Consider the following 23641-nt stretch of genomic DNA (forward strand, 5'->3'; position numbering starts at 1 on the left):
GTCATTTTAACCTGAGCTTTTACAAAATGATGATAATAAATGATCACTGAATAAAGGCCAGCTTCGTGACCTGACCTTGAAAAAGCCCATGTGTATTTTGGCAGGTGGTTGTGGGATAAAAACCCTGACGTGTCTCTGATAAGAATTGTGTCTGTGCATGTGCCACGTTGTCAAACAGTGAGCACAGTGGTAAATTCAGACCCCCGCTAATTTCATTTTCTTCAAAACACAGAAGGGGACATCTCGCCTGAGCCATGTCTGGACTGAATGCGTCTCTCGGATACTTTGTGGCTGCTGTGACTTTTGTAGTCTCAGTTCGATTTCTCCTTAAAAATCGGCCACGGCTCAGCTTCATCTCAGAGTTTACATCTTCTTTTATGCTGGTGGCATGTTGGCTGGAGGTGCAGACCATCGTGGAGGTGGGCGAGTGGGCCGGGGGTTTGGGCCCTGATGTGACTTTAACCATACTGTTTGTGGTACTGCTCACACACGGTATAATCTGTGGTGATGCATCAGGGAATCCCAGCCTGGCTGTGCAGAAATTCCTGAAGCTTGAGGCCACCACCGTAACCACACTACTTGATGTTGCTGCCCAGTTTATTGGGGCTCACCTAGGCCTTCTTGCAGCTAAATACTACTGGAGCCTGGAGCTGACAGACATGCACATGATCAAAAACCTGATGATCAGGGAGTGCAGCACATCTCTGCTGGTTTCTGTGCTTCAGGGATTTTTTACCGAGGTTGCCTGTGCCCTCGTCTTGCACATCATCCACTTAAACCTATGCCGCCGATCTGCTCTGATCCGAGTGCCGCTGATTGCTGTCCTCCTAACATTCCTGTCCCATTCAGGTAAGCCTGGGAATAACTGGCTTTCCTAATCTTTGTATTATTTAAACGTTTTACCTTCTGCTTTTTGATGTCAAAGGATCCATTATTTACATTTGGTTTTTTACTTTGAAAGTTCAGCGGACTTAAAGCTGAAAATTTAACAAAAACTGTATTTTTCTATTCTTTTCTTCAGCCAAAGGTTATACCTCAGCTTACATGAATCCATCACTGGCATATGGACTCACCTTCCACTGTTCTGGATTTACCTTTGCAGAGTATGCAGTGGTTTACTGGCTGGGCTCTCTCACAGGTAAACTGATTAAATGTGCATGTACTTTCAGGTGCTTAAAAATGAACACAATACATACAATAAACATTTGATTTCTAGGTATGACTTTGGCTGTTCTCCTGTACATGGGCCATATTCCCAGAATCTTTGCCAAGAATCTGCTATACTCCCAGAAGACACGTTTCAGAGTGCCCAAGACAGACAAAGCAGAAAAGAAGAAACAGTGAAAGGTTTTTTTCTTACATGCAAATCTTGACTTACCAGTGCTCAGCTGTAAAGAGATGTTTTTAATTTAACAATTTATCAAAAATAAAGAAAGAAAGAAAATCTTCAAATTTTGTCCTCCGTTTCTTTTTTAATCATGACATAAGTTTTTATTTGGGAAAAAAAAACAATTTACAAGAAACATATGACAAAAATTACCAATGTTAGAGTGTTAGCATTCAAAAAACAAAAAAACCCTTGTAATCAGAAAAAAAAAACTGTCAATAAAATTAAAAAGTAATTTCATTTAAATAACATTAAAAAAAACCCTTCTCTAGTCTGTGGGTGGATGTGACACAACAAAACTATATATTAGCTTTTATTAAGAACAGTCCTTTGTATGTTAAGCAAATAGAGCAGAGCCACGGCTACGTGCTGGCAGCACCTGGAGCAGAACTGAGTTTTGATGTCTGTGACCCGTCATTCTTTGTGTCTTTTGGCTGATTTTTAGCAGAAGTGATTGAATCTGTATGAAAGAGAGAGAAAAAAAAAAAAATCAGCACAAATTTTTTGTCATAAAAGTTCCGTGCAAGCAAACATGAATTTCTTAATTACTGAATTTGGCAGCATGCTTATATAAGCCATATTTTGTTAGGGTATGTTTCGTCTTAAATATAAGTCTTAAGTTTGTCACCTTTCTGCTTTTGCTGCTCCAGCTGAGCCTCGGCTCGGTCTGCCCATAAACAGTAATCTGGATTATTCAGTAAGGTCTTCCTCTGTCCACAACTGAGACATCTCATCACGGTAAAACGAGTCTTGCTGTTTTTTCCTTATTAAAGAAATTCAGTTTAAATAAATAAATAAGTACATTTTTAATATTTATTCATTACCAACCATTTCTGAAACACAGGACAGAAAGTGACAGCCTACATTAAGTAGGGATTGAAAGATAATAGGGCCTTACGTTTTTGTCTTGTTGTAGCAGTTACACCTGGTATGAGCAACGAGCAGCACCTCTTGCACAATGTCCTCTTCACCGATGGATCTCTACATAAATTGAAACATTAAAATGTTAGTCCATCTTTAAGTACATTCTGATTTTACTACTGTCCATCAGCTCCAAGACCAGTCTCATGTAAATATATGTGAATCTTCACACAGCTACACATTAACATCATAACACTTGTCCACACATTCTCAGTGTGTGCCTGCTCTCATTTGTGAATGCAGCAGGGTAAACGTGGCAGATGTTCCAGACAAATGCCAACTGAGCTGCTGGTCCTTATGTGTGCTTGTGTAGTTCGTACGGTATCGTATATTTAACACTATTTCAATAACTTGTTTTTTTTTTTAATAAACTGTGACATTTTCATCTCAGTAGTTCAATACTTGATCTAAAGGGAGCTCTGTGGCACGCCGAAATATCCTGCATTACTCTTTTGCTCCCCAGACAATGTGATCAACGGGATTTGTTAAAAATCAGTATTTAAGTACACGTGATTATCATCTCAACTTACTGTCTGAGAACGAGACGCTTTGCAATCGTCTTTTGTGAGAAGCAGTAGAAACGAGCCAGCTCCACATTTCCCGGATTTTGAGCTAAAACACAATGTGCAGCCTGTGGAAAAACGTAAGAAACCAGCTGAGCGACCACATTCAAAACAGAGAGCATGCTAGCATTTATGTAGCATGTGACTGTAGCTGGAAGCATCGTGACGATAATTAACTAAAACTTTCTCCAACCTGGTAAAGGTAGTTCAGTCTCTGGTAAGCTTCTTTGTCTTTCAAGTGGAGCGCCATTACGCACAAAAGTCAGATAACAAATTAGCCCCAATAGTAACAGCGAATTACTTCTAACTACAGAAGTATGACCCTCTGCAAGTAGCTACAACTGATATACTTCCGGGTTAATCCTTCAAAATAAAGCCACACAACGTGATTCACACCTCGGAAAATCCAAAAGGAATTAACTGTCTACAACCATTCAAAGAGCCGACAAGCATCTTGTATCTTTGTAGTTTAGTTATATCAACATCAAACCATATTACAGAGAAATTATTCATTGATTCTACAACCAATTAATTGCAGGGCTTGTAATTCTTGTTCTATACTACTTTGACTTTGTGTGGCTTACGAAGTAACGGATGATCTCTTTACACATCAATCACATTCACACCCAAATCACAAAAGTAAAAACAGTTGAATTTATTTGAGTGTGCAGACAAAGTTGTTAGTTGTCCAGAAGAGAAACCGTTAACAAATTGTCTTTACCAGCCTTTGTATCCAACCAGTATCATATGGTCACGTTTTTCAAACTAGTTAAGTACACAATATACACATGGAAAAACAAGAGCATTTTTTTAGTCAACACGAACACAAAGGACAGAGTTCAACATACAATACTCATTTTTAATAACAACAGAGAAGAAAGTAGAAACCCTGTCAATCTAACATTTTAATTTACCTGTAAGGTGCGCCTCTGGTATCAGGAGACTATAAAGATACAGGGGAAGAACAGGTACAGTAGCTCTGTTGTGTGTAACAAATGTAGAACGACATAATCACAACACATGTTCATGATGATGACTCCACTAAAATGTTTCCTATAAAACCAATAAAAGAAATGTCCTTAAACAATGGGTGGATGTGGAAATAGCACAAGTGTTCACTGAATGAGACAATATGTGACAAGAAGGGGGACAAACATAAAATTCAAGTATCAAAATAACTAAGACACCAACAAGCTGAAAAGATCAATTACAAAGGTAGTAAAAATCATGGGAAGAGAGACACTGAGACAATCAACAATACATTAGGCAACATTTTGCATTTGTTTAAGGCAGTTGATTAAAAAAACTAAGTAGAACTAGGCATCTTCTTCATTCCAAGTTAAATACAAGCCTAGCCCTAACTTATCACCAGAAGAGTTGATGTACAAAATTAACTATGCCCGACTCTGATACTACGCACTTGAGTTTGACTTGTCTTCTGACATCTGAGAATGAATAGAGTTCATATGGACAGCGGTGGGGTTGTGCTCTAGATTTTTGGTCTTCTTCACAGTGAGGTTTGTCAGGGCTTATAAGGCTGGTGCATCAAGAGTGGCACACCACTCTCAGCCTATTGTCTGGCACAAAATCTAAATAGTTGGCACATATCTGTGCACAGCATGGGAAGGCAGGATAGCTACTTTCATCAGCTAACGATTGCTCTTCATGGCCTCCTTGGCTGCCAAGATGAGAGGTGTGAGACTGGAGAGGGGTTTCGCCAGCTTCAAAAATGGATGCTGAAAAACATGTGGACGTGAAAAGAGAATATTACTGGCCTGAAACACAAACAAAGTAAAACACTGAAGAGTTCAAAGAGAAGCCAAGAACTGGAAACGTTTGTAACCTGCAGGAGCTCTTTGCCACTGCCTCTTTTCTCTACATCCATTTCCAGGCACAGGTTTAGAAAATCTCTGAAAATTGGAGACAGCTTCTCAGGATTCTGAAGCTCAGGTGTGCCATTTGTAGCAATTAGGTATAATGCCTGCCAAAGGGGAAGAGACAAACAAACAAAAACTTTAAAGCAGAGTTTTGGGAAACAACACACTTGAAGGAAATGAATCAAGTCAAACTGGCTGAGTGGGAAATGTGCTACAAAAGTTAATGCTGCACAACTTTCTATATCTGCCTGGGGATATTCCAATCCACACGAGCACATTCCACACAAGAAGTAAAGCTTGTCACTTATAAAGTAAACAGACCAAGAGCGACAAAGTCAGAAAAAGCAAAGTGTGAAATATAGGGTAATAAAGTTCATTATAGTGGTAAAAAGGAGCAGAGTGTAAAATCAGAAAACGTTAAAAATAAACAAAGACAAGTGTGGGAGTCTATGGCCCACAGTTATTTTCTAACTACACCAAAAGTCTGACAGACACAAATCACCGATTCAGTTTTAAGTGATTTACTGTGACCTTGTAGACACTGTACAGATGAATAAATTGGAAACATTTCATTTAAAAATGGTATATATTTCCCTACGCTGCTCTACACTATATTAAAGGTGTCTAAACAAAAATGTGTTAAAGTGTTCTGCACTCACTCGTAGTGGATTCTCATTCAGGTAGGGAGGTTCTCCTTCAACCATCTCAATGGCCATAATACCCAGTGACCAAATATCTACTTTAGGCCCATAAGCCTTTCTGGTCACCACTTCAGGAGCCATCCAGTAAGGCGTGCCTACCATGGTACTGCGTTTGCTCTGCTCTGGAGTGATCTGGGCACAAAAGCCAAAATCGGCTGTCGAAGACATGAAGAAGAGTGAAACAATTTACACCGGAAGGATTTAACAATGCAATATTTATCATAATTACAGCACAGGACTCACTCAGCTTGACAGAACCATCCATCCCAAGCAGCACATTGTCACTTTTGATGTCTCTGTGGATGACCTGATTTGCGTGTAGGAAATCCAATGCTTGTAAACACTGGGTGAAAAAATGAATTGAGAGAGGGAAAGATGGCATTTTTTATTATACCTTTTACATAAAGTGGGGGTCAGTTTGTTTTACAGGACTGCAAAATGTAACGTACCTCTCGGCAGACAGCAGCTATCTGGGCCTCATCCATGCAGGTCTCTGTAACCACATCTGTCAGCGAGCCACCAGCAAGATATTCCATCACCACAAATAACTCCTCCCCCATCAGGAAACTGGCACAGAAAAACAAACGCATGTGAACAATCGGACAAAAAGTACTGTAAAAAAGTTTAAAAACCTGCCAGGCTGTAGGTTTACGTTCACTCTCACCTGTCTAAAAAGTTAACAATGTTTGGGTTCTTGAGCTCCTTCATCACTAGAATCTCATTGATGATCAGCTCCTTCTTCGGTTGCTTTTGTAAGTTGATCTGTTTAATGGCGACCTGGCAGTGTGAAAAAACATATATGACCTTTAGTTCACTCTAGGTTTAACATTCAAAAATGTTTCCTCCTAATGTAAAGCGCCACACAGTAACTTATGAAAGACAAAGTAAAAAAAACACAAACGCATATGCCTTTAAGAGATAAAATGAGTTTCTAAGCAGTTTAGTGGATTTAGTGGTTGGTGCAGATGCTGGACTTTAGATACTTCTTGTTGCATTACAGATAGCTCTTGCTCAGTTTAACTTAATTCAACTTCTTCATTTTTTTTGCTACAATTAAAATAATAAAACTTTGTTTTTTATTGAGCTAGATTGCTTTTCATATTTGTGGCTACTATGACACAATAATTTATCATTTCTGGGGATAAATAAAGTACATCATTCATCAGATCTACTTGTCAGGTGCATTGATGGAGACCCAACACACTGCAGTTCTCACTTTAAAGTTGTTTGGATGGGTCTCCCTGTTATTCTGGCTACACAGCCAACTACTCACAACACTTACAAAATTCCTGGCAACCCAGATCATTACAAACTTCACTCCACAGCAACGTCTCAAATGTACCACCTGAACACCTTCACCATGTTATCTCTCTAGTAAAACTCCCTAAAAGCTTTCTAGCTACAACATGTTCAGTGTTCATCTGCTCACTATAAACTAAAACTGTGCACCTATGTATTACCACCCAAATAATCTTTTTAGTAACTCCCAGCTGCATCACAATCATTTTTATAAGCAAATAATAAAAATAAACAAAAGGTGCAGGCCAAATCCTTTCAAAAATGGCTTTAGCTTGTCACTCAGCCCCGCTTGCTATGATCCTTATTATTTTTAATTTTTTTGACACCACCTAGTCCATTACTGATTTAGTCTTTACCTCCTGTCCTGTGGATACATCAATGGCTGTGAATACTGTTCCTGATGCCCTGTAAAAAGAGGAAGATTATTTATTTACTTCAACACATATTCTAAGAAACTATACACTCACAATTATTCTTCAAATGCATTTTTACTCACTAAATGTTTTACTTAAAGTCAGTAATACTGAAGAGAATTTATGTTTGTATGAATTGAGAGGAATCACATCTTGATTAGGAATGTACTACCTGAGAAACACAAGTATTCATGTGTCACTTATAAATAACTTGTCGATCTTATAAAGTAAACTTTGACATTAAATCCGATGCTGAAGATTCTCCGAACTAAAAGCTGGTTGTGAAATTTCACTTTCTGTTTTGGGGTGGGATGATCAGAAGTAAAAACAGAGTCAAACTGCTATACTGTTTTGTTTTTATAACACCTTCTGGAAAAAGCTTTTAAAAATCCTGCTCTGGAGAAACAAGGGATTTTAAAACATTAAACATATTAATCAACATTAATAATATGACACATCTGCTATTAATAATGAAAATTATTAGTCTACTACTATTTTTCTCATGGTGACATTGCTCCAGGGCCTTTTCACAACAGAAAAAAAAGAACTTGTCAAACTAGAAACGGTGAAACTGTTACAGACAATACCGCCCTCCTGGCAAAATTTGCCAGTAAATAACTTCACCAGTTTAAAACTCAGCTCCTCCTATTGTGAGCATCTACAAGAGACTGAACAATACCAATCTCTGGTGATTTAAAAATCTCATATCGCATATCAACTGATACCGTTTCTTTCAGATACAGCAAACAAACTTTCATTGTTATTTATTAGTTAATATATCAGTCCCTGCTAAGATAATATAACAGTCCATTTTAAAAACAAACTTGTTCATACAGTTACAATCAGGTGTGAATTACTCCTTTACGTTGCTTGTGGCATTTCAAACACTTGCTCCCAAGAGGAAACTTGTAGAGCGGCCTCTGACGAATAAACTATTCAGTATCAGCACTACTAACGTGGACCAAGTGTGTTTTGCCTATCGCTTCCTCACTTTCTAATTTTGCATTTCAGCCATTCGAAATGTTATGTATATGCTATGTATATGCAAATGGATAATATCGATCAAGCCCTACAATCTGATATCAAAAAGGCTATTCGCTGTAAATATTTAATTAGGTCTGAACAATATAGATTGAAAATCAACTGCCTGTTTTATAACATAAACAATTAAAACTGTAATATAAAAAGTAACTCACCCCTGGCCAATCTTTTCATATCGGGTGTACTTCTTCTTGGGATCCCCAATACTGACTATGGTTCCTGTAAGCCACATTTAAAACATGTGTTAAAAGAAAATGGCAAATGGAAGTGACAGGAAAAATGAATTATGTCTACTGTATTTATGCGAGACTAATGATGAAGTAAGAAAAATTTACTCAGTTTGTCCATGATCTCTTCGTCTGACATCTTGCCCTTCCTTTTTTGCCTGTCTGCAGCCTTGGAGGCCACATCTCCGTCCGGACACGTGCTTGGAGCAGGGATGGGGTCGATGACAGAGCGAGTATATACCTGCAAAATACAACAAACATTAGCCAAAGATCAAGATTATTTTTAAATTGTTATTTAAAAAAGGAAAAGCAAAATCATTAGAATTAGAAGTTGAAATAAAAATATCTTATAATGAATTCTGATAATAATCGTTACGCAGTAAGGCCAACGTCTGGCAGGTGACTTACACTCTTTGTGTGTTCTGGTCTTGGTGCCACAACTGGTGGAGGCGCTTCATCATCGTCATCATCATCGATGTCTTTGATGTTTGGAGATGAGGGTTCAGTGCCTTTTTTGGCAGCCTGGTATAAAGTCACAGCAGATTTTGTTAACATGTATTAGACAAAACAAATATATAAAAAAATACCTTTTAAAAGTCCCAAGATACTTACGGACTGAGGCCCTACTGTAAATGTGTCTTTTTCTGTGAATTAAAAAAAAAGAGTGTGTTTTTAGTAACCATGGAGGTATAGTCAATTTAAAACTCAAAGTCTGAGTGTCATTAAGCTGTGACACTCACTGATCAGTTTACCCCTAAATAGGGTACCAAAAACATAACATTCTCACCAGAGGATGAGAAGCTGAGGTACTTCTGGCGACCGTTGCCTGTAGAGTCATAGAACTTAAGGACATCAAGCACAGCCTGTGGGTTTTTCTTCTGCTCTGACTTGGTAATGTTTGACGTCTGGAGTAGTCGAGCCCATTGCTCTGGCATACCCTATGTATTAAAAACAGAAAGGAAAATGTGTCCAATAATGTAAGCTCTAATCTAAAGGACATGCTGTGCTTTGGTAACAAAAGAGCAGAGTTTAGTGAGTGAAAAATGAAAATAACCAAACAGCGAACTCACCGTGAACTCCCCTGTTACAGCGTCAAACCCAACATGTATGGTATGTTCAAAATCTGAAGGCGGTGAGATTTCTGGTCGCTCTTTGTCTCGATCTTTCTTCCTACCACCTGAAATTAAATGAACCTTTATCCAAATTGACCAGGACAACACTCGCTACAAACACTAGACTTGAACTTATTTTAGACCAAACTTTTAATCTTTTTATCTCACTTTTTTCAGCCCCAGAGAAGATTGAGATGATCTTATTGCGCTTCCTCTCCTCAGGCACAGAAGGCAGCGGTTTAGAGCTGTGGTTGGCCGAAAGTGAGTCTTTGCCAGAGCCAGTGCTGAAGATAGTGCTGCTCATCCTGACCGGAGGGGCAGGGGGTTTATCCTCAGGATCTCCGTTATCACACATGGCCAGAAGATGGTTACAAGCCTCACAGGGCTAACCGGGACAGGAATACAGCGTGTGAGGATAGTAAGTGGTGAGGGAGGAAGGCGGCGCTCACATCAGCATGAGACACTAGTGTGTTCATGCACTGCAGGAGAAAGAAAACACCAAGAAGTACCTGGACAAAAAACAGATATATGAAAGAGTATAACTACGCTGTAATAAAGCTAGAAATACAACAGGGTGTAGTGACAAGAAAGCAAGCACCCTCTATAATAAAATAATAAGTTAAATGTGCTACAGAGGTTCAATAAGTAGGAACATTGGAAGGTGTAATGTTTCGTAAGAACCCTGAGCAGACAGACAAAGCCTGACATGTTTTCAGAGACATCACACTTTCTCTGTATTTGTGAAAAAGCTGCTGCAGAGACCTGCTGCACCAACTTTACAAAGTTAACTGCGCATAGAGTCGACAGGGGTACCCAAGAATAAACATAAGCATGATACACAGCAGACTAACTCGAATAATCAGCTCGTATTCTAACATCTGAAAGGTGGAAGAGGAGCCCAGATGACAATCAAAGAACGAAGTTGCTCCTTATCTAGTGCACAAAAATGAAAAGCTTGCACCTACTTTCTTCATTTTAAGGTTTATAAAGTACGAGCACAACCTCATGAATGAACCACATATTTCCATATAACGGTGTTCTTACTGTAATGTCTACTCAAAATGCCCTTCAAGAGAGTAACAACAGGGGCGGCTAGCGGGCTAACGCTAGGATAACTACTTGGCCAACAAGTGTGCTAGCCAGAAGCTAACATTAGCAAGCTATAATAGCGACTGCAAGCCTTAAATAGAGCTTTCAGCTAACGCTAACTTGACAACCAAGCTTGAAGGTTCCTCCCCATGATCCCCCCAAAAATAACACTGTTAAGCGGTGCTTTAGAAATCACTAAACATACCAATTCTCAAACTATTCCGCACAAATGAGCTTTATTTAGCTAAAGAAGGCGACGCAGGAGCAGAGAAGCTTACCGGAGAATCCACACCAGTTAAACTTGATTGGAACTTCAGTCCAGAACGATCCTCGACGGTGGGAAAAACGTCTGTATATCCTTTAAAAGTTATTCCACCGTAACAAGGGCTAGCCGGTGGTACAGCCGGCGTATAAATAACTTAGTACAAAGGTTACTCCAACTATTTACAGTGCAACTTTTCTTCTATCTTTTCGGCCCTTGGATAATTCCGCTATGGCGAAGGGGAAGCGGAACTACCGACCCAGCCCTGGCCTGTTCAATAAAATGTTTCAAATGAATGGTGTGTGAAGACCAGTTACTTTGAAAAAGTAATTAATTATAGTTACTAGTTACTTCTTCAAAAAAAGTAACTGAGTTAGTAACGAGTTACAATATTCTAAAAGTAATTAATTACTTAATTAATTAATAACAACCACAAACATGTTTAATGAATCATATTTCATAATTTTAAATGCAAATATAAATTGTCAATTTTAAAATCCTATGCACAAGTTTTGCAAACAACAAAGTTATTTGCATCCATTTACCTTTTACCTTGATTTTTTAAATAACCATTTCAAACTATTTACAGAACAATCAGCTGTTCTGCATTCAATAAGATGCCACACAAATTATTGGTGCCACTCCAAATATTTCTGTCCACTATAAAGGAGAACATCACAGCCTGATACCTGCAGGTCTGACAGCAGCAGGTGCATCACTCCTTTTTCTACCTGAAGACAGCAGTCGCCTCATTGTTCTGACACTACACGCTAACCACACAAGACATCACATTAACTACATGGTAAAGACAGTCAGCTATCTGAAGCAAAGAAGAAAAAAAAGAAAGAAAGGAAAAATCAGAGCCCGTGTGCAAAACTACAAACCACAAAAACGTGAGCTCCAATAACACGTTTTTAAGCATTAAGAATAATAAAAATGTGAAACATGCTGAAACTTATTAAAGTGGACGTTTAAGGTAATGTAGTTCAGCATTTACAGACGTAATTTTCCAGCTGCAGAGCAATTATTTTGTCAATTATAAATGTAATGTGGCAGGTTTCTCTCACTAATCTGACATTAATGTAACGTTTGTTTATTTTCCTGCCCTAAGAACTTTTTAAATGGCCTAATTTTGAAAGCTTAATTTTACTCAGATTTTTATGGCGTAAATGAAAAAAAGCAATTAACATACTAACAAATTTACTTTCTATACACACACCATTGTTTCACAAGCTGTGGGAAATGACAGAATATGTACAGACTTATGTTAAGTAACAAAGACTCATTCCAAATGAGGGCAAAATTTTTATAACAACAACAAATGCCTATTTTGAGAGAGGAAAGGCGATATAGACATATAATATGTTAGTTATATTGAAAAAGGAAGATGATGGGTTAACTACTTATTAGTTTTCCTGCAGTATAGTTCATAAACTAGTTAGAACTTATAAGGTTCTTCATCTTCTTTCCCCTGCTTCCTTTAGGGGTCGCCACAGTGGGTCATCTGCCTCCATTTCACCCTATCCCAACATCCTCCTCAATTTCTGATTGTGCACTTCCTGGTCCCTTCTAATGACAATCTAAACATGTTCAGCTCCGACACCGCCAGCTTGGCCTCCTGACTTTTTATCAGTCCCATCTCGTCTCAGGTCTCTCTACCATCATGTAAACCTCCACTTTCACTCTACTGCTGTCCTTCAGTCACAAATCACCCTTGACACTCATTTCCACCAACTCCAACAGATAAAACTGACTTTATAACAAAAATGTCTATATTTTGTGCATATAGTTATCAACTGAAGTTAAAATAGGGCTAGATCGTACTATTCTCTATTAACAGTTTGTTCCACAAGATGGTGTAGAAAGTCAACATGAGAGGAAGAGGAAATATGGAGAAGCAGAGGAAGCACCTGGGAAGTAACCATTATCAGCAGAAGCATCACCTACCAGAGGGAAATCAAGTAAAACAAGAGTAAACATAAGTGCAGCTTTCCACTGCTGGAGACAGCTCATTGAAAATACAGAAGTTAATGAGGATGCTGAGTATATTACTGGTATGATAAAAGCTGTTGGTGCTAATTTTCCCAGTCAAAAATAGCTATGAAGCAAGATGCTATTTGCAGTGGGTGTGCTGTTATTGATATGTGATTTAGACAAAAGACAGTTGTGATCCTCTCAGGTAGAGAGCATATCCAGATCTTTACTGGGGGAACTCAGGTACTACACAGGAACTGGTACTTACATTTAGTATTTCTAGTAAAATGCTGCCCCTGGTGGTGAAAGTTCTAGTTAAATTTTACAGAGGGTGATTTCAAAAAACACTTCTACAGTGTTGACATTGTGTGAATATGCGCCTCTCTTTGCTCACTGGTGATGCATAATATGTTGCAGACTTAATTCTTTTTAACAAACTATGTGATTATACGATTTCTAAATTACCCTAAGCATTTTCTCTGCAAAACAAGAAAAAAATTGGACTGGCTCTTCTTTGACTGCATTGTTTGAAGGCGTTTCCATGTTCCATGTTGTGTAGTGCCACATGCACTACCCAACAGGGTCAAGAACATACAACTACAAACGGAGCCTTGTAGGAGACCAAAATTGGATAACAGATGTAATAAGACAAGACAGATAAGCTGAAAGAATAAAAAACTTGGTTTTTCCTGACAGCATGCACGGCAGCACATTTTGTCACTCATAAATCAAACATCCAAACGTTGGCACAGGATGACACCCGGTCTCAAATGGATATGACCTTTACCTCATCATGGCATTCTTTAAACTGCCACAAGAAAACAATACTGATAACATTGTTGTTATGCTGTATTTATAGCAGTCTGAACTATATACATTTTATTCAGTGTTAAAATATAGATTATACTACTGTAGACTCCAGTTTTATAATTGTGTTATTATAATAGCCCATTTTACAGTCAAAAAAAAATGAAAATCACTACCAAATAGCCCAAATCAGAACAAATTAATTGATAAAAACATGTTCCTTAATTAGGTGCACTAAACTGAACAGATAAAGAATCATGATCCTCCCAAAATGAGGTCATAGCAGGAAAAATGCTTGCACAGGTTGCAGGATTCACAAAGATAAACATAGTTACATTAGCTGGAATGGAAAAAGATAAATTCTGATATCTTTCAGCATTTATCTGTTGTTTCAGCAATATCTCAGTATTCTTTCCCATCTCAATTAGTCCTGTTCTCTGCTTGCAACATTTCTGCAGATAAGATGACAACACTGAAAGTGCCTCTTCCTTGTCAGTTTGATAAAATAAAAAAAATAATGGCAGTACAATTTTAACTGTTTAAATGACTTGATGTTTCCACATGAATTTGGACAGTGCCACACAGCAGATCATTGTGACAAGAAGAGTCCCTCCGCATACGTGTGCCACCAAAGACCCATCACCCACTGGGAGCTGGAAACTCACTGGATTGAGATCCTATAAGGCAAAAGGGAAACAAGTGAATAATTGAGTTTTGTTTGTTTTGTTTTTTTTTTTAATCACCTTTTCACTCAAGATTTGTTGAAATATTGTTCACAATCACCTGCTGAGGCTTGACTTTAACCCAAGAACAAGTGCTTGAATTGCTGGCAGTGCATGGTGCATCCACAACTGTGTGAGGCTCTAAGCTGCTGAGTTGTGCGCCTGGATAAGAGAAATAGTTTTAGAAGAAAGTGTTTCAAAAAGCCAATGTGAAAAGGCTTTAAGTCACGTTTTTGTTTTTACACTATAAAATTTTGATCACTAAACTTATATGTATGTAACCTATGACTGTTGTATCCACAACCACAAAAGTGAAATAATTTGGTAATATTCATCGAAACTCCACTTTCATAGAAAACAGATACAGATTTAGGTTTTTACGCTCCCACATCATTTAGTTTAATTATGCAGTCAGGTAAAATTGTATTGCGAACAGTAAGGTTGATTTAATGTATTTAGTTAATTTGTTTCATTACACATTATGACACAAAATTGTATTTTAAATATCACATTTGGTTTACATTGTTTTCCATCTGTATAGATTTACACAGTGTCAGAAATTGCTATAAAATAAAATGAATCCACTTACATTTTTCTGACCGCAGCAGCAGCTCTGGAGCTTCTATGTCAACAGATTGAAACATTTTTCCATCAAACGAAGGCTTGTGGTAGCGACCATGTATTGGAATTGTTACTTTGAATAACTTGGAAGTTGGTCCAGTGGAGAAAGGATACACATAGGTGACAAATCCTGAAGCTTTGTGAGCAGGAACCTCAAGGTCAATGGCTGAATCTAGTAATATCTTACAAAGTTTAACACAGAAATAATTAAATAAAACATATATACTGTACACATGTTTTGTACATGACTGTGGTTTGTAGTAGAATTTTACACTGTGTTATGCTATATCTAGTTGCTCGGCATCTTACCTTCCAATAGTTTTGATCACTAAGGGATGCAAGTTGATATGGATCAACATAGACATCTCTGGGCCATCTATGAATCAGCAAAATTTTGACACTACTGAGCTCTTTGGATCTGAACTCAACTGTAGTTGTCACCTCCCTAAAACACATTAGAAAATATCATTGACTTTCCTGACAAGCAGCCCCAAAGGCAGAACAGCTTTCTTTTGAGAAAACAAACCTGTGGAAACCCTTTTTGTTGAGCTCCACTCTCACTGATGAGGGCGCAAGCCAGTGCCTCAGAAGATCACAGTGGTTCTGAATCTCATCTGCACAAATTAGCAGGTTACACTGATCAGTATCTCCAAGTAAAAGGGTTTTGAATTTGAACAAGATGCATTTGTTTTTCAAACTGTGCTAGATTATATAAGTCACGTTATCCATACAGGGGTATATTTACAGCACTTTTTTGTCTACTGTAAAAATACTATTCCTTCCTTCAAACTTTAACCCCCCCCCCTCCCAAAAAAAAAACAACACAAACACAAACAAACGAACAAACAGAAACAAAAAAACCCAACAACTTAATTTAAATGACCTTCAATAAATAATGAGAGCTTATTGAATGACTATCGAGTTTTCACGTAAAACCTAGTTCACGTACCCTTTTCGCCCAAACAGAGACATTTCGAGAATAAGCTCAACGCAGAAACAACATAGAACAGTTTAAAATACATTAAAAATATAATGGCCAACGCTGAGGCGTGTTTATTTAACTCAAGCACAGCTACCACCGCTCAAGCGCTTATTTTAAGTGTTTACGGAAGAGGATTTTTTGAAGGCCCCTTTTGTAGTTTCAGGGAGCCTGCAAATATGCCTGTGTAGAGATTGAAAAATACAAGCTTTTAAGGAAACATTTAGTAATATTTATAGACATAGAAAGTAGTTTTCAGGAATAAAATGAATAATAATGATACGTGAAAGTTAAATGATTTTATATTATTTTTTTAAATCAGAAATTTAACGTCAGGCATCCCAACAGACAGAAGCGTCTTTGCTGAAGGCTCTGCTGGCAACCTGGCAACGCGTAATCATCGCTGAAGCCGCTGCTCATTTTTTTATTTTTATTCATACTGTGCGCTAGTAGCAACAATTATGGCTGGGATGTTTCTGTTTTAAACATGTTTAAATTGATGGTCGGATTGAGTTAAGTTTGTTTGTTGTAATAGAAGTACAGGATGCGTTTTGCGGCAAAGCGCTGCGGGGTGCAGTTCAGCCCTCCGTCCATAGTTTTAATTTATGAGCACACGGAAACCAAAAAGGTGCGAAAAAGAATAATACCTGTGCGAAATTTCTCCAAATACTCCGGTAAGGCACCACAGACACGTTGGGACTCGTTCTATGTGCTCCATGTCATATGTTGCAATAAAGCCTTTCATTCATTCATTCATTCATATAAGAATAGAAATAGCTGGAATCAGTGTGAGAATATTATTTTAGCCTCGTTTGCTGTATATTAATAATTATATAATACTCTAGTAAATCTAACAAACCTGTCAGTCATGAGCGTCATCTTGTTCAGAAGTTTTAATTTCTATATCTTGTGGATAGCAGCAGGTAGATTACCTGCAAGCTGTTGAGCCTCAGGCTCCTATTTTTGACTAAAATAGGAGCATCTTACTTTCTTTAACTAAGGTCATTGCTAGTGAGTGTTAATAATAAATAACTAATATGTAATACATGGAAATATACCTTTATTGTGCTGCGTTTTTTCCTTCCTGTTTTTGTTTTGTTTTCTTGTTAGCCCATTTTTTGAGACATAGTTACTGTGATCAGAGCTGGAGTCATGAATGCACACTGCATTAACATATGTATGTAGCTTAGTTTGTCACAAAGTAACTGGGCAGGACTACAACCATCCTATTATCTCATGCTGTCTCTTCCAGACTACAGCATGGCTGCTGAAAGGCTGAAGAACAACCCTCGGCACAGGGACTACCTGGAGGGTGTCTCTCAAAGCCAGCTTGAGAAGCTTCACATTATCCTGCGCGATCACATGCAGGGCTTCAGTCTGGAGCACAGCCTCTCCTCATTCTGTCTGGACCCTGACGAAGACCTGAACAAACTGGACGATGAGGACCTGGCACGCAAGAAAGGGCAAATGGAGGAACTGTTTGAGAAAAACCGGAGACGCAAAGATGATCCTGACTTTGTTTACGACTTGGAAGTTGATTTCGCTAAGACCACCTTAGAAAAGTGCAGCTGGGATGATGAATCAGATGATGGATTTTGAAACTCTCTCTTTACCAATGTTTTAATTAAGAATGTAGATTGTAAATCTATGGTGAGACTGCAGGGACATACAACCCAACTGATGTAGATGGCAATGCTTCAATAAACGTCAATATAGTAGAAATACTATGCCTTTAATCAAACAAAAAACCACCATGAACCTCCGTTAATGGCAAGCAAAGACCAAAGCCTGTTAATCAAGGGAAATTAGAGCTATGATATGGTGTCTGTGTACCATAGCATTTATCTGTAAAATCTTCTCGGGCGCTGATAATTGGCGTCTGTCTTGTGTCAGTGACGTAAAAGACAGATTTAATGCGACATGACCATTCAAACAGCAGTCGCTTTTTAAAACATCAGATATGTATCGGATTCAGTACCACATACGAAAGTGACCCAGATCGGATTTGAAAATATGAGATTTGTGCTGTTCACACTGTCATACCATAATCAGATATGGGTCACATAGGGTCAAAAGAGTTGGATTTGATGCACTTTCGCCTGCAGTGTGAACGTAGCCTTTGTGACAACCAAAAGACATATTAAATTTATGACACCCAGTGACTGCAGTCTCTAACACTGATGACATAAAACACCCATGTTAAGGCAAATTACTGCACCCGAAATACTGTTACCCAACTAACTAATCCATAGTTTAAGTTTGTTAAGAGTTTCCCTCAGGTCAGGGTTAGTAAACTCCATTTTTAATAACTTGCTTTTGGGAACAGGCCTCCAGCAACACCTAGACTTCATTCATGAAATGAAACGGGCAGAGTTTAGAGGAAGATTTCTAAATCAGGGGGGAAAAAAAACAAACAATGTTTGAGAACAACCTGATAACATAATGATAACAAACAAAATTCCATTTTAAGGTGCAGTAAACAAAATCATGCATGGATAATAGTGAATCTTTATTTGTTATAAAATACTGAATTTTACAAAATACAAAGACTTTGGTTCTTTTATCTGTGGCTTACACCTAGATGAGTGATATTCACAGTTGAATATGAAAAGAAGATTCTAAAATCCTATTAAATAAAATCTGAGTGTACACCAGGAAGTAAGCAATACAACAAATATATCTTTGGGGGAAAAAAATGTGTGCACAAAATAGTTTTATATCATACAAAATATATATATATATATATATATACTTCCATATATATGGTTTGACATGATGTTCTATGGCAAAGTTTTAAAAGAGATAAACTATAACATAAAACTAAGCCTGCATTATCAAACCTTGTAAGGGGAAAATGTCATTCAAAGTGCTTAAATACCTCATTCAGTTGACAATAGACACTGACTGACTGACTGACCATAAGTACCACAATACATTCAAAGATGTCGCAGGTTTTTGTTAAAATGCAATACAGAATGACTTTACATTGCTTTGCTAGTTTGGTTTAAGCTAATCAAAACAGTTTTTTTACATTGTTATCAATTGCAGTCATTTTTGCAGTGCCGATGTATTCCCTAAGGAGGTAGTAACAAAAAAACTGACAATTCCTTTTCCCATCACCATTTACACATGGATTAGGGCATCTGAATTGTAAATTCTCAGCAGGCTGTTAATTTATTTTAAAAAGTCATTTATAAAACTGACATTTCAAGTATGCTTAAGACACAATCCGGGTTTTTGAGTTAGTCTTTACACACACACACACACGCACACACACACACACAGCAAATGACTTAAGAGGAACAACTTTCTGAATGACAATTTATGAAAACTACACCCAGAAGATTACCCAGATTTACCCAGATTAGACAAATAATACATAGGTAAACTAGTCATTTTAGAGCTACTGGACAAAGACAGGCATCTTGAAATCCAATAACACGGACATAGTAAAGCAACAATTATAGATATACTCCAACTCCGGATTAGGCCTTTAAAGAAAGCTTTATGATCGACCATTTATATGGTGCGCTGTACGAACTAAAATATTTTATATATTTATGACATTACGAAACTCTACCCAAAGTACAGATGTTAGAGAAGCACTTCTGGAAATAGGAAAACTCATTTTTTCTTCCTGTCCTGGGTGCATCTCGGACAAAACCTGACAGAGTAAAAGGAGGGGAATATGTTAATTTGCTGCAGAAAAAAAAGCGTAAGATTCCATGAATTACTATATTCTCATCACAGACAAAGAGAATAACACTGTTACTACTCAAAAACGTACCATTTTCCTTTGGGTTTTGTGGCGAGATCAACACAAGCAAAGTGAAACCACTCAATGGGGCACTAAAACCAAGAATAACAAAGAAAAATGTCAATTTAAAAATTAAACCTAAACTTGCTCAGTCAAAAAAGTTCTTACAATAAAGCTTGAGAAGAAATTATAAGTGAAAACCTACATCTGGGTTATCACATCCTATCATTTCTCCATATGACACCTGATGACACAGGCAGTATGTAGGTTCATTTGGATCGACCGGCATGTCCAACACGTCTGATGGCTGCATAGGCAGGAGAGCATCACTCAAGTCTGGGCTAAAAGACCAACATACAGAGCATGGTTAGAACTAAATATAAACATGATTATCCAGTAAACTTGAGTTTGATTGAAGCACTGGTTCAAACGTACCTGTTTTTCATCTTTTTCTTTCTGGGAGAATCTTCATCTGAACCTTTCCTTCCTCTTCCCCTGGATCCACGCTTCTCTCTCAGCCCCCGCACATCATTTTCTGGGGAAAATATTTGCATTATTACACACTTAAAACTCTCGAATTTTGTTGCGTTTATGATCAAAGGCGTGCAGTCACTCAGCTTACTTTTCAAACCTCTGCCATCTGTACTGTCATAGCTCACTTCTAGTTTCTCCTTGAGCTCATTCTCAAACCGTGCCAGATCTGCATCCAGCCTGCGGATATGTTTGTCCACCTACGGTAGAAAGATATTGTGCATATTTAAATCTGAGTACATGTACACATTGATTATGTAAATCTGATAAACAGGGACAAAAAACAAAAATAATATAACATTAGAATCAGTGGACAGTGACAGGAGACACATTGTTTCGGACTAACCATTTCATATGTCTGCATTGCGAGCTGGACTTTGTCATCACTGAACTCTTTGCACTTGCTGTAGGCATTCTGGATCTTTTGCAGGTGTTCAACTCTCTGCTCAGAAGCTAGATTCTTGACATTTGCGATGTACTCCTCAGCCAGTTTGTCGATCTCTCCTTTCTTTTCTGCACAACAACATGATTATTATAGTGCTGAATAAAACTAGTGATAAAATATTACATGTAAGCTTCCTATTTACAGTTATGGTCAGAAATTTTCATACAGTTATTGTAGGCATGAATGCCATGGTAAGTTTGCATAGAGCTAAAACAGGGTCAAATGTTTTATTCATTTAAGTTTAAATTTTGATATTTAAAAAATATAAAAAAAATAAAAACTATTTTTAAAAAAATTAATTATTTTGTATTGGATAAATTATTGGTTTTCATGCAAATCTAACATATCAATATGTTGCAACCTAATGTTTGTAACATTGATATACATTAAGGTGGGAAAAGATTTACCACAGCAACAAGGAATACTGTTATCTGATTGGTTTGTAGGTCACTTTCCCACAAGAGCTCTGAACTCCATAGCAAAATCTAATAATTTAATAATCCTGTTCATTTCTGTATATTATACTGAAATTAGAATCTGCCAACTTAATATGCCTTTAACCTTAATGTATATATAGAGTTCGTATCTCTTGCTATGAATTAATGATTTCCTTGAACTGTTCTTATTCCAGGGTGGAATGACTGCATCGCATAAATCTTTACTACCCTTATAAAACAAGACTTGGATGCACAAGTTTGAATATATTTTGGATTTTCTCTAGTCACAAAGGGTCGAAAGTGAGTGGATGTAAACTATTGACAACTGTTTGTCCAAGACTACTGGTAAGTGGTACAACCTCATACATAAGGAGCCTGGCTAAACTGGGTTTTCAGGTATCACAGATTATACTGTCAGAGCCATTTGTTTATTTTGTATAAGTCCATAGAGTGTTTTATTGACTGTAATGTTAAGAGATTAAATTATCACCTTCAGTTCTGTTGTCCAGGTCCCGCATCAAAGTGAAGTTCCTTTGTAGCTCACATGGCAAGTTTTCAATACCTAAAGAAAAGATTAGACAATATTAATGACTAACAGTTCATTCCAATTACATTTTCTGAACATAATCATCACACTTAATTAATTATAACCTGTGCTGCAATGCCTTTTAAAAAGTCAAATGCACAAACTCAACTGAATGCTTCAAAATCAAAGAAATATAAATAAGAAGTAAAGAGCAGAGGTTATTATGACATTAATTACAACCTAGAAATCATTAAGCTTTACACTGAAGCCCTTCTTGTTCTACATCCTCTCTTTATGGGTTTAATTCTGTCCAACCTGGTCACTCCCAATGCAAATCATAATCTTTAGCTTGACTGCCTTCTGTATTTTTGTTAGCGTTCACTACCACCTACTCAACCCTTTCAGTCTTCCTGCTATCCTTCTGTCACAAATCTGCCCTGACACTTGTCTCTGCCCACTCCATCCTGCCTGCATTCTCTTCTTTACCTTTAATGCTAGCGGCTAAAATTAATTTTATCATTATACTAATATAATATTTCATACAACATTTAAAATACTTGAGGTCAGATCTGCACATTAAACACAACACAAATACCATCACAACCATACACTCACGTGTGCATGAATTGCAGAATGTTATCGTGTAACAATCTGTCTGTACAAAATAACGCTTCACATGTATTACATTTGTCCCAAAAGCAGACATTATTAAGGGCTCATGATAACAACAACTGTCAAGTAAATACACTCTGTACGCCATGTGACACACTTCAAACACCCCGCCCCGGCGCGTAAACTGTTACGGGAAACGCGGTAACCAACAGGTTGTAAATGCTTTCCTATATAAAAACACAAACTGTGACTAAAATGAACCTAGCTTAAATATAAAGACGGTTAATATAACAATTTATATTTAAATGCCCTTATATAACTAATGCTAGTTGCGTAGCTACAGGCTGCTCCAACATTGCTAGCGCATGAATCAGAAACAGTTGCAACCTACAGTCAGTTTCCCTAAATATGTGAAAACAGTTAATTATTACATTCCCTTTTGACTGAATCTGACAAGAGACATTAAGAGCTTACCTACCCCACCTTTATCACTCCTAAGGTAATGTCATGATGCTAACCAGTTAGCTGGCGGGCTAATGACCTAACAGCTTGTTAGTTGCAAACGCACTGCATTGAAACCGCTGTCCAAAAATTTATAATCAATTAAACCTTTAAAAGTTGCATTTTCTATCTGTTGACAGAAATTTACCACATTCTGGATACTTACTGTCAAGGTAATGTTCCAAGTATATTGCCGTCGCCATTTCGAATTAGCTGTTTAGCTTCTGCGTTACCCTCGTTAGCTCCTCAAACTGTTGGCCAGAGAGGTTGGGTTTGTTTTGTAACCCTGGGTCGCCCGTTGGTCAGTTGGCTTGGAGTAATGCGAGTTTGTCTGCAGTCACAGGCTTCGCCGAATTAAATGAAGCGAGGCTCACAAAAACACAGGAAGTGACAGTTTACCCCAAGCGTGCCTTCACTCCGAACATGCGTGCTGGAGGACAGGGCACAACTTTTTAAGTTTGGTACCTCACATGTAATAAAAAAAAAAGTTTCTAAGTACTATTCATTTACTCAAGTATTACGAACACATAACTTTGCTCCCAATCTCCTCAGCTACTGTGTTTATACTAGTTTGTACGCTTTCTATGCCAATTTAATGCATAATTAACAAAATGTATCAGCCAGACACGATGAAACCAACAGGCAAATTCGTTACACACACACTCCCGATGGAATCATGTTTAATAAACATGAGGAATATTAACACAAGCCTCGCCGTCGGCCATGTGATTGCCAAACGTTAGAAACGAACATCAACAAGCGCGCCCTCGCTCCGTTTGCTAGCACTTTCCACCACTGTCAGCTGATAGGTTACGTCATCCAAAACAAAAACCTCCC

The 23641-nt window shown here is 37.7% G+C and overlaps 6 protein-coding genes across 7 annotated transcripts; 2 read left to right on the forward strand and 4 right to left on the reverse strand.

Annotated features, from left to right (window-relative positions):
- The first annotated feature begins 132 nt into the window (after positions 1-132).
- Positions 133-1416, forward strand: aqp12 (aquaporin 12). The gene is made up of 3 exons (XM_085150378.1): positions 133-849; positions 1022-1138; positions 1217-1416. Exons 1-3 carry the CDS (start codon positions 255-257, stop codon positions 1342-1344), a joined length of 840 nt encoding a protein of 279 aa, XP_085006504.1. The 5' UTR covers positions 133-254; the 3' UTR covers positions 1345-1416.
- Positions 1417-1684: 268 nt separating this feature from the next.
- On the reverse strand, positions 1685-3241 carry rpp21 (ribonuclease P subunit p21). Its single transcript, XM_085150387.1, has 5 exons — positions 3065-3241; positions 2839-2939; positions 2286-2368; positions 2016-2150; positions 1685-1847 (listed from the first exon to the last, which is right to left on the reverse strand). The coding sequence occupies exons 1-5, from the start codon at positions 3119-3121 to the stop codon at positions 1750-1752; spliced, it is 474 nt and encodes a 157-aa protein (XP_085006513.1). The 5' UTR covers positions 3122-3241; the 3' UTR covers positions 1685-1749.
- Positions 3242-3511: 270 nt separating this feature from the next.
- Positions 3512-11161, reverse strand: pak2b (p21 protein (Cdc42/Rac)-activated kinase 2b). Of its 2 annotated transcripts, none has more exons than XM_085150370.1 (15): positions 10909-11161; positions 9710-10020; positions 9500-9606; positions 9217-9367; positions 9042-9073; positions 8838-8951; positions 8538-8670; positions 8358-8421; positions 7105-7153; positions 6114-6226; positions 5899-6016; positions 5693-5792; positions 5408-5604; positions 4715-4852; positions 3512-4607 (listed from the first exon to the last, which is right to left on the reverse strand). In XM_085150370.1, exons 2-15 carry the CDS (start codon positions 9894-9896, stop codon positions 4521-4523), a joined length of 1590 nt encoding a protein of 529 aa, XP_085006496.1. In that variant the 5' UTR covers positions 9897-10020; positions 10909-11161; the 3' UTR covers positions 3512-4520. The 2 variants fall into 2 exon arrangements, with proteins under 2 accessions (XP_085006496.1, XP_085006495.1); XM_085150369.1 differs by having other exon boundaries at positions 9710-10050.
- A 1949-nt stretch (positions 11162-13110) lies between these two features.
- Positions 13111-16129, reverse strand: pigx (phosphatidylinositol glycan anchor biosynthesis, class X). Its single transcript, XM_085150379.1, has 6 exons — positions 15966-16129; positions 15543-15630; positions 15326-15461; positions 14985-15198; positions 14457-14557; positions 13111-14350 (listed from the first exon to the last, which is right to left on the reverse strand). The coding sequence occupies exons 1-6, from the start codon at positions 16036-16038 to the stop codon at positions 14213-14215; spliced, it is 750 nt and encodes a 249-aa protein (XP_085006505.1). The 5' UTR covers positions 16039-16129; the 3' UTR covers positions 13111-14212.
- Positions 16130-16343: 214 nt separating this feature from the next.
- Positions 16344-18394, forward strand: cep19 (centrosomal protein 19). The gene is made up of 2 exons (XM_085150386.1): positions 16344-16669; positions 17248-18394. Exons 1-2 carry the CDS (start codon positions 16540-16542, stop codon positions 17592-17594), a joined length of 477 nt encoding a protein of 158 aa, XP_085006512.1. The 5' UTR covers positions 16344-16539; the 3' UTR covers positions 17595-18394.
- A 91-nt stretch (positions 18395-18485) lies between these two features.
- ing5a (inhibitor of growth family, member 5a) lies at positions 18486-23549 on the reverse strand. Its single transcript, XM_085150380.1, has 8 exons — positions 22971-23549; positions 21656-21727; positions 20630-20796; positions 20375-20483; positions 20188-20287; positions 19958-20093; positions 19783-19844; positions 18486-19659 (listed from the first exon to the last, which is right to left on the reverse strand). The coding sequence occupies exons 1-8, from the start codon at positions 23005-23007 to the stop codon at positions 19620-19622; spliced, it is 723 nt and encodes a 240-aa protein (XP_085006506.1). The 5' UTR covers positions 23008-23549; the 3' UTR covers positions 18486-19619.
- Between the last annotated feature and the right edge of the window lie 92 nt (positions 23550-23641).

Source organism: Neolamprologus multifasciatus, chromosome 23 (assembly GCF_963576455.1).
Source record: "Neolamprologus multifasciatus chromosome 23, fNeoMul1.2, whole genome shotgun sequence".
NCBI classification, from domain to species: domain Eukaryota; kingdom Metazoa; phylum Chordata; class Actinopteri; order Cichliformes; family Cichlidae; genus Neolamprologus; species Neolamprologus multifasciatus.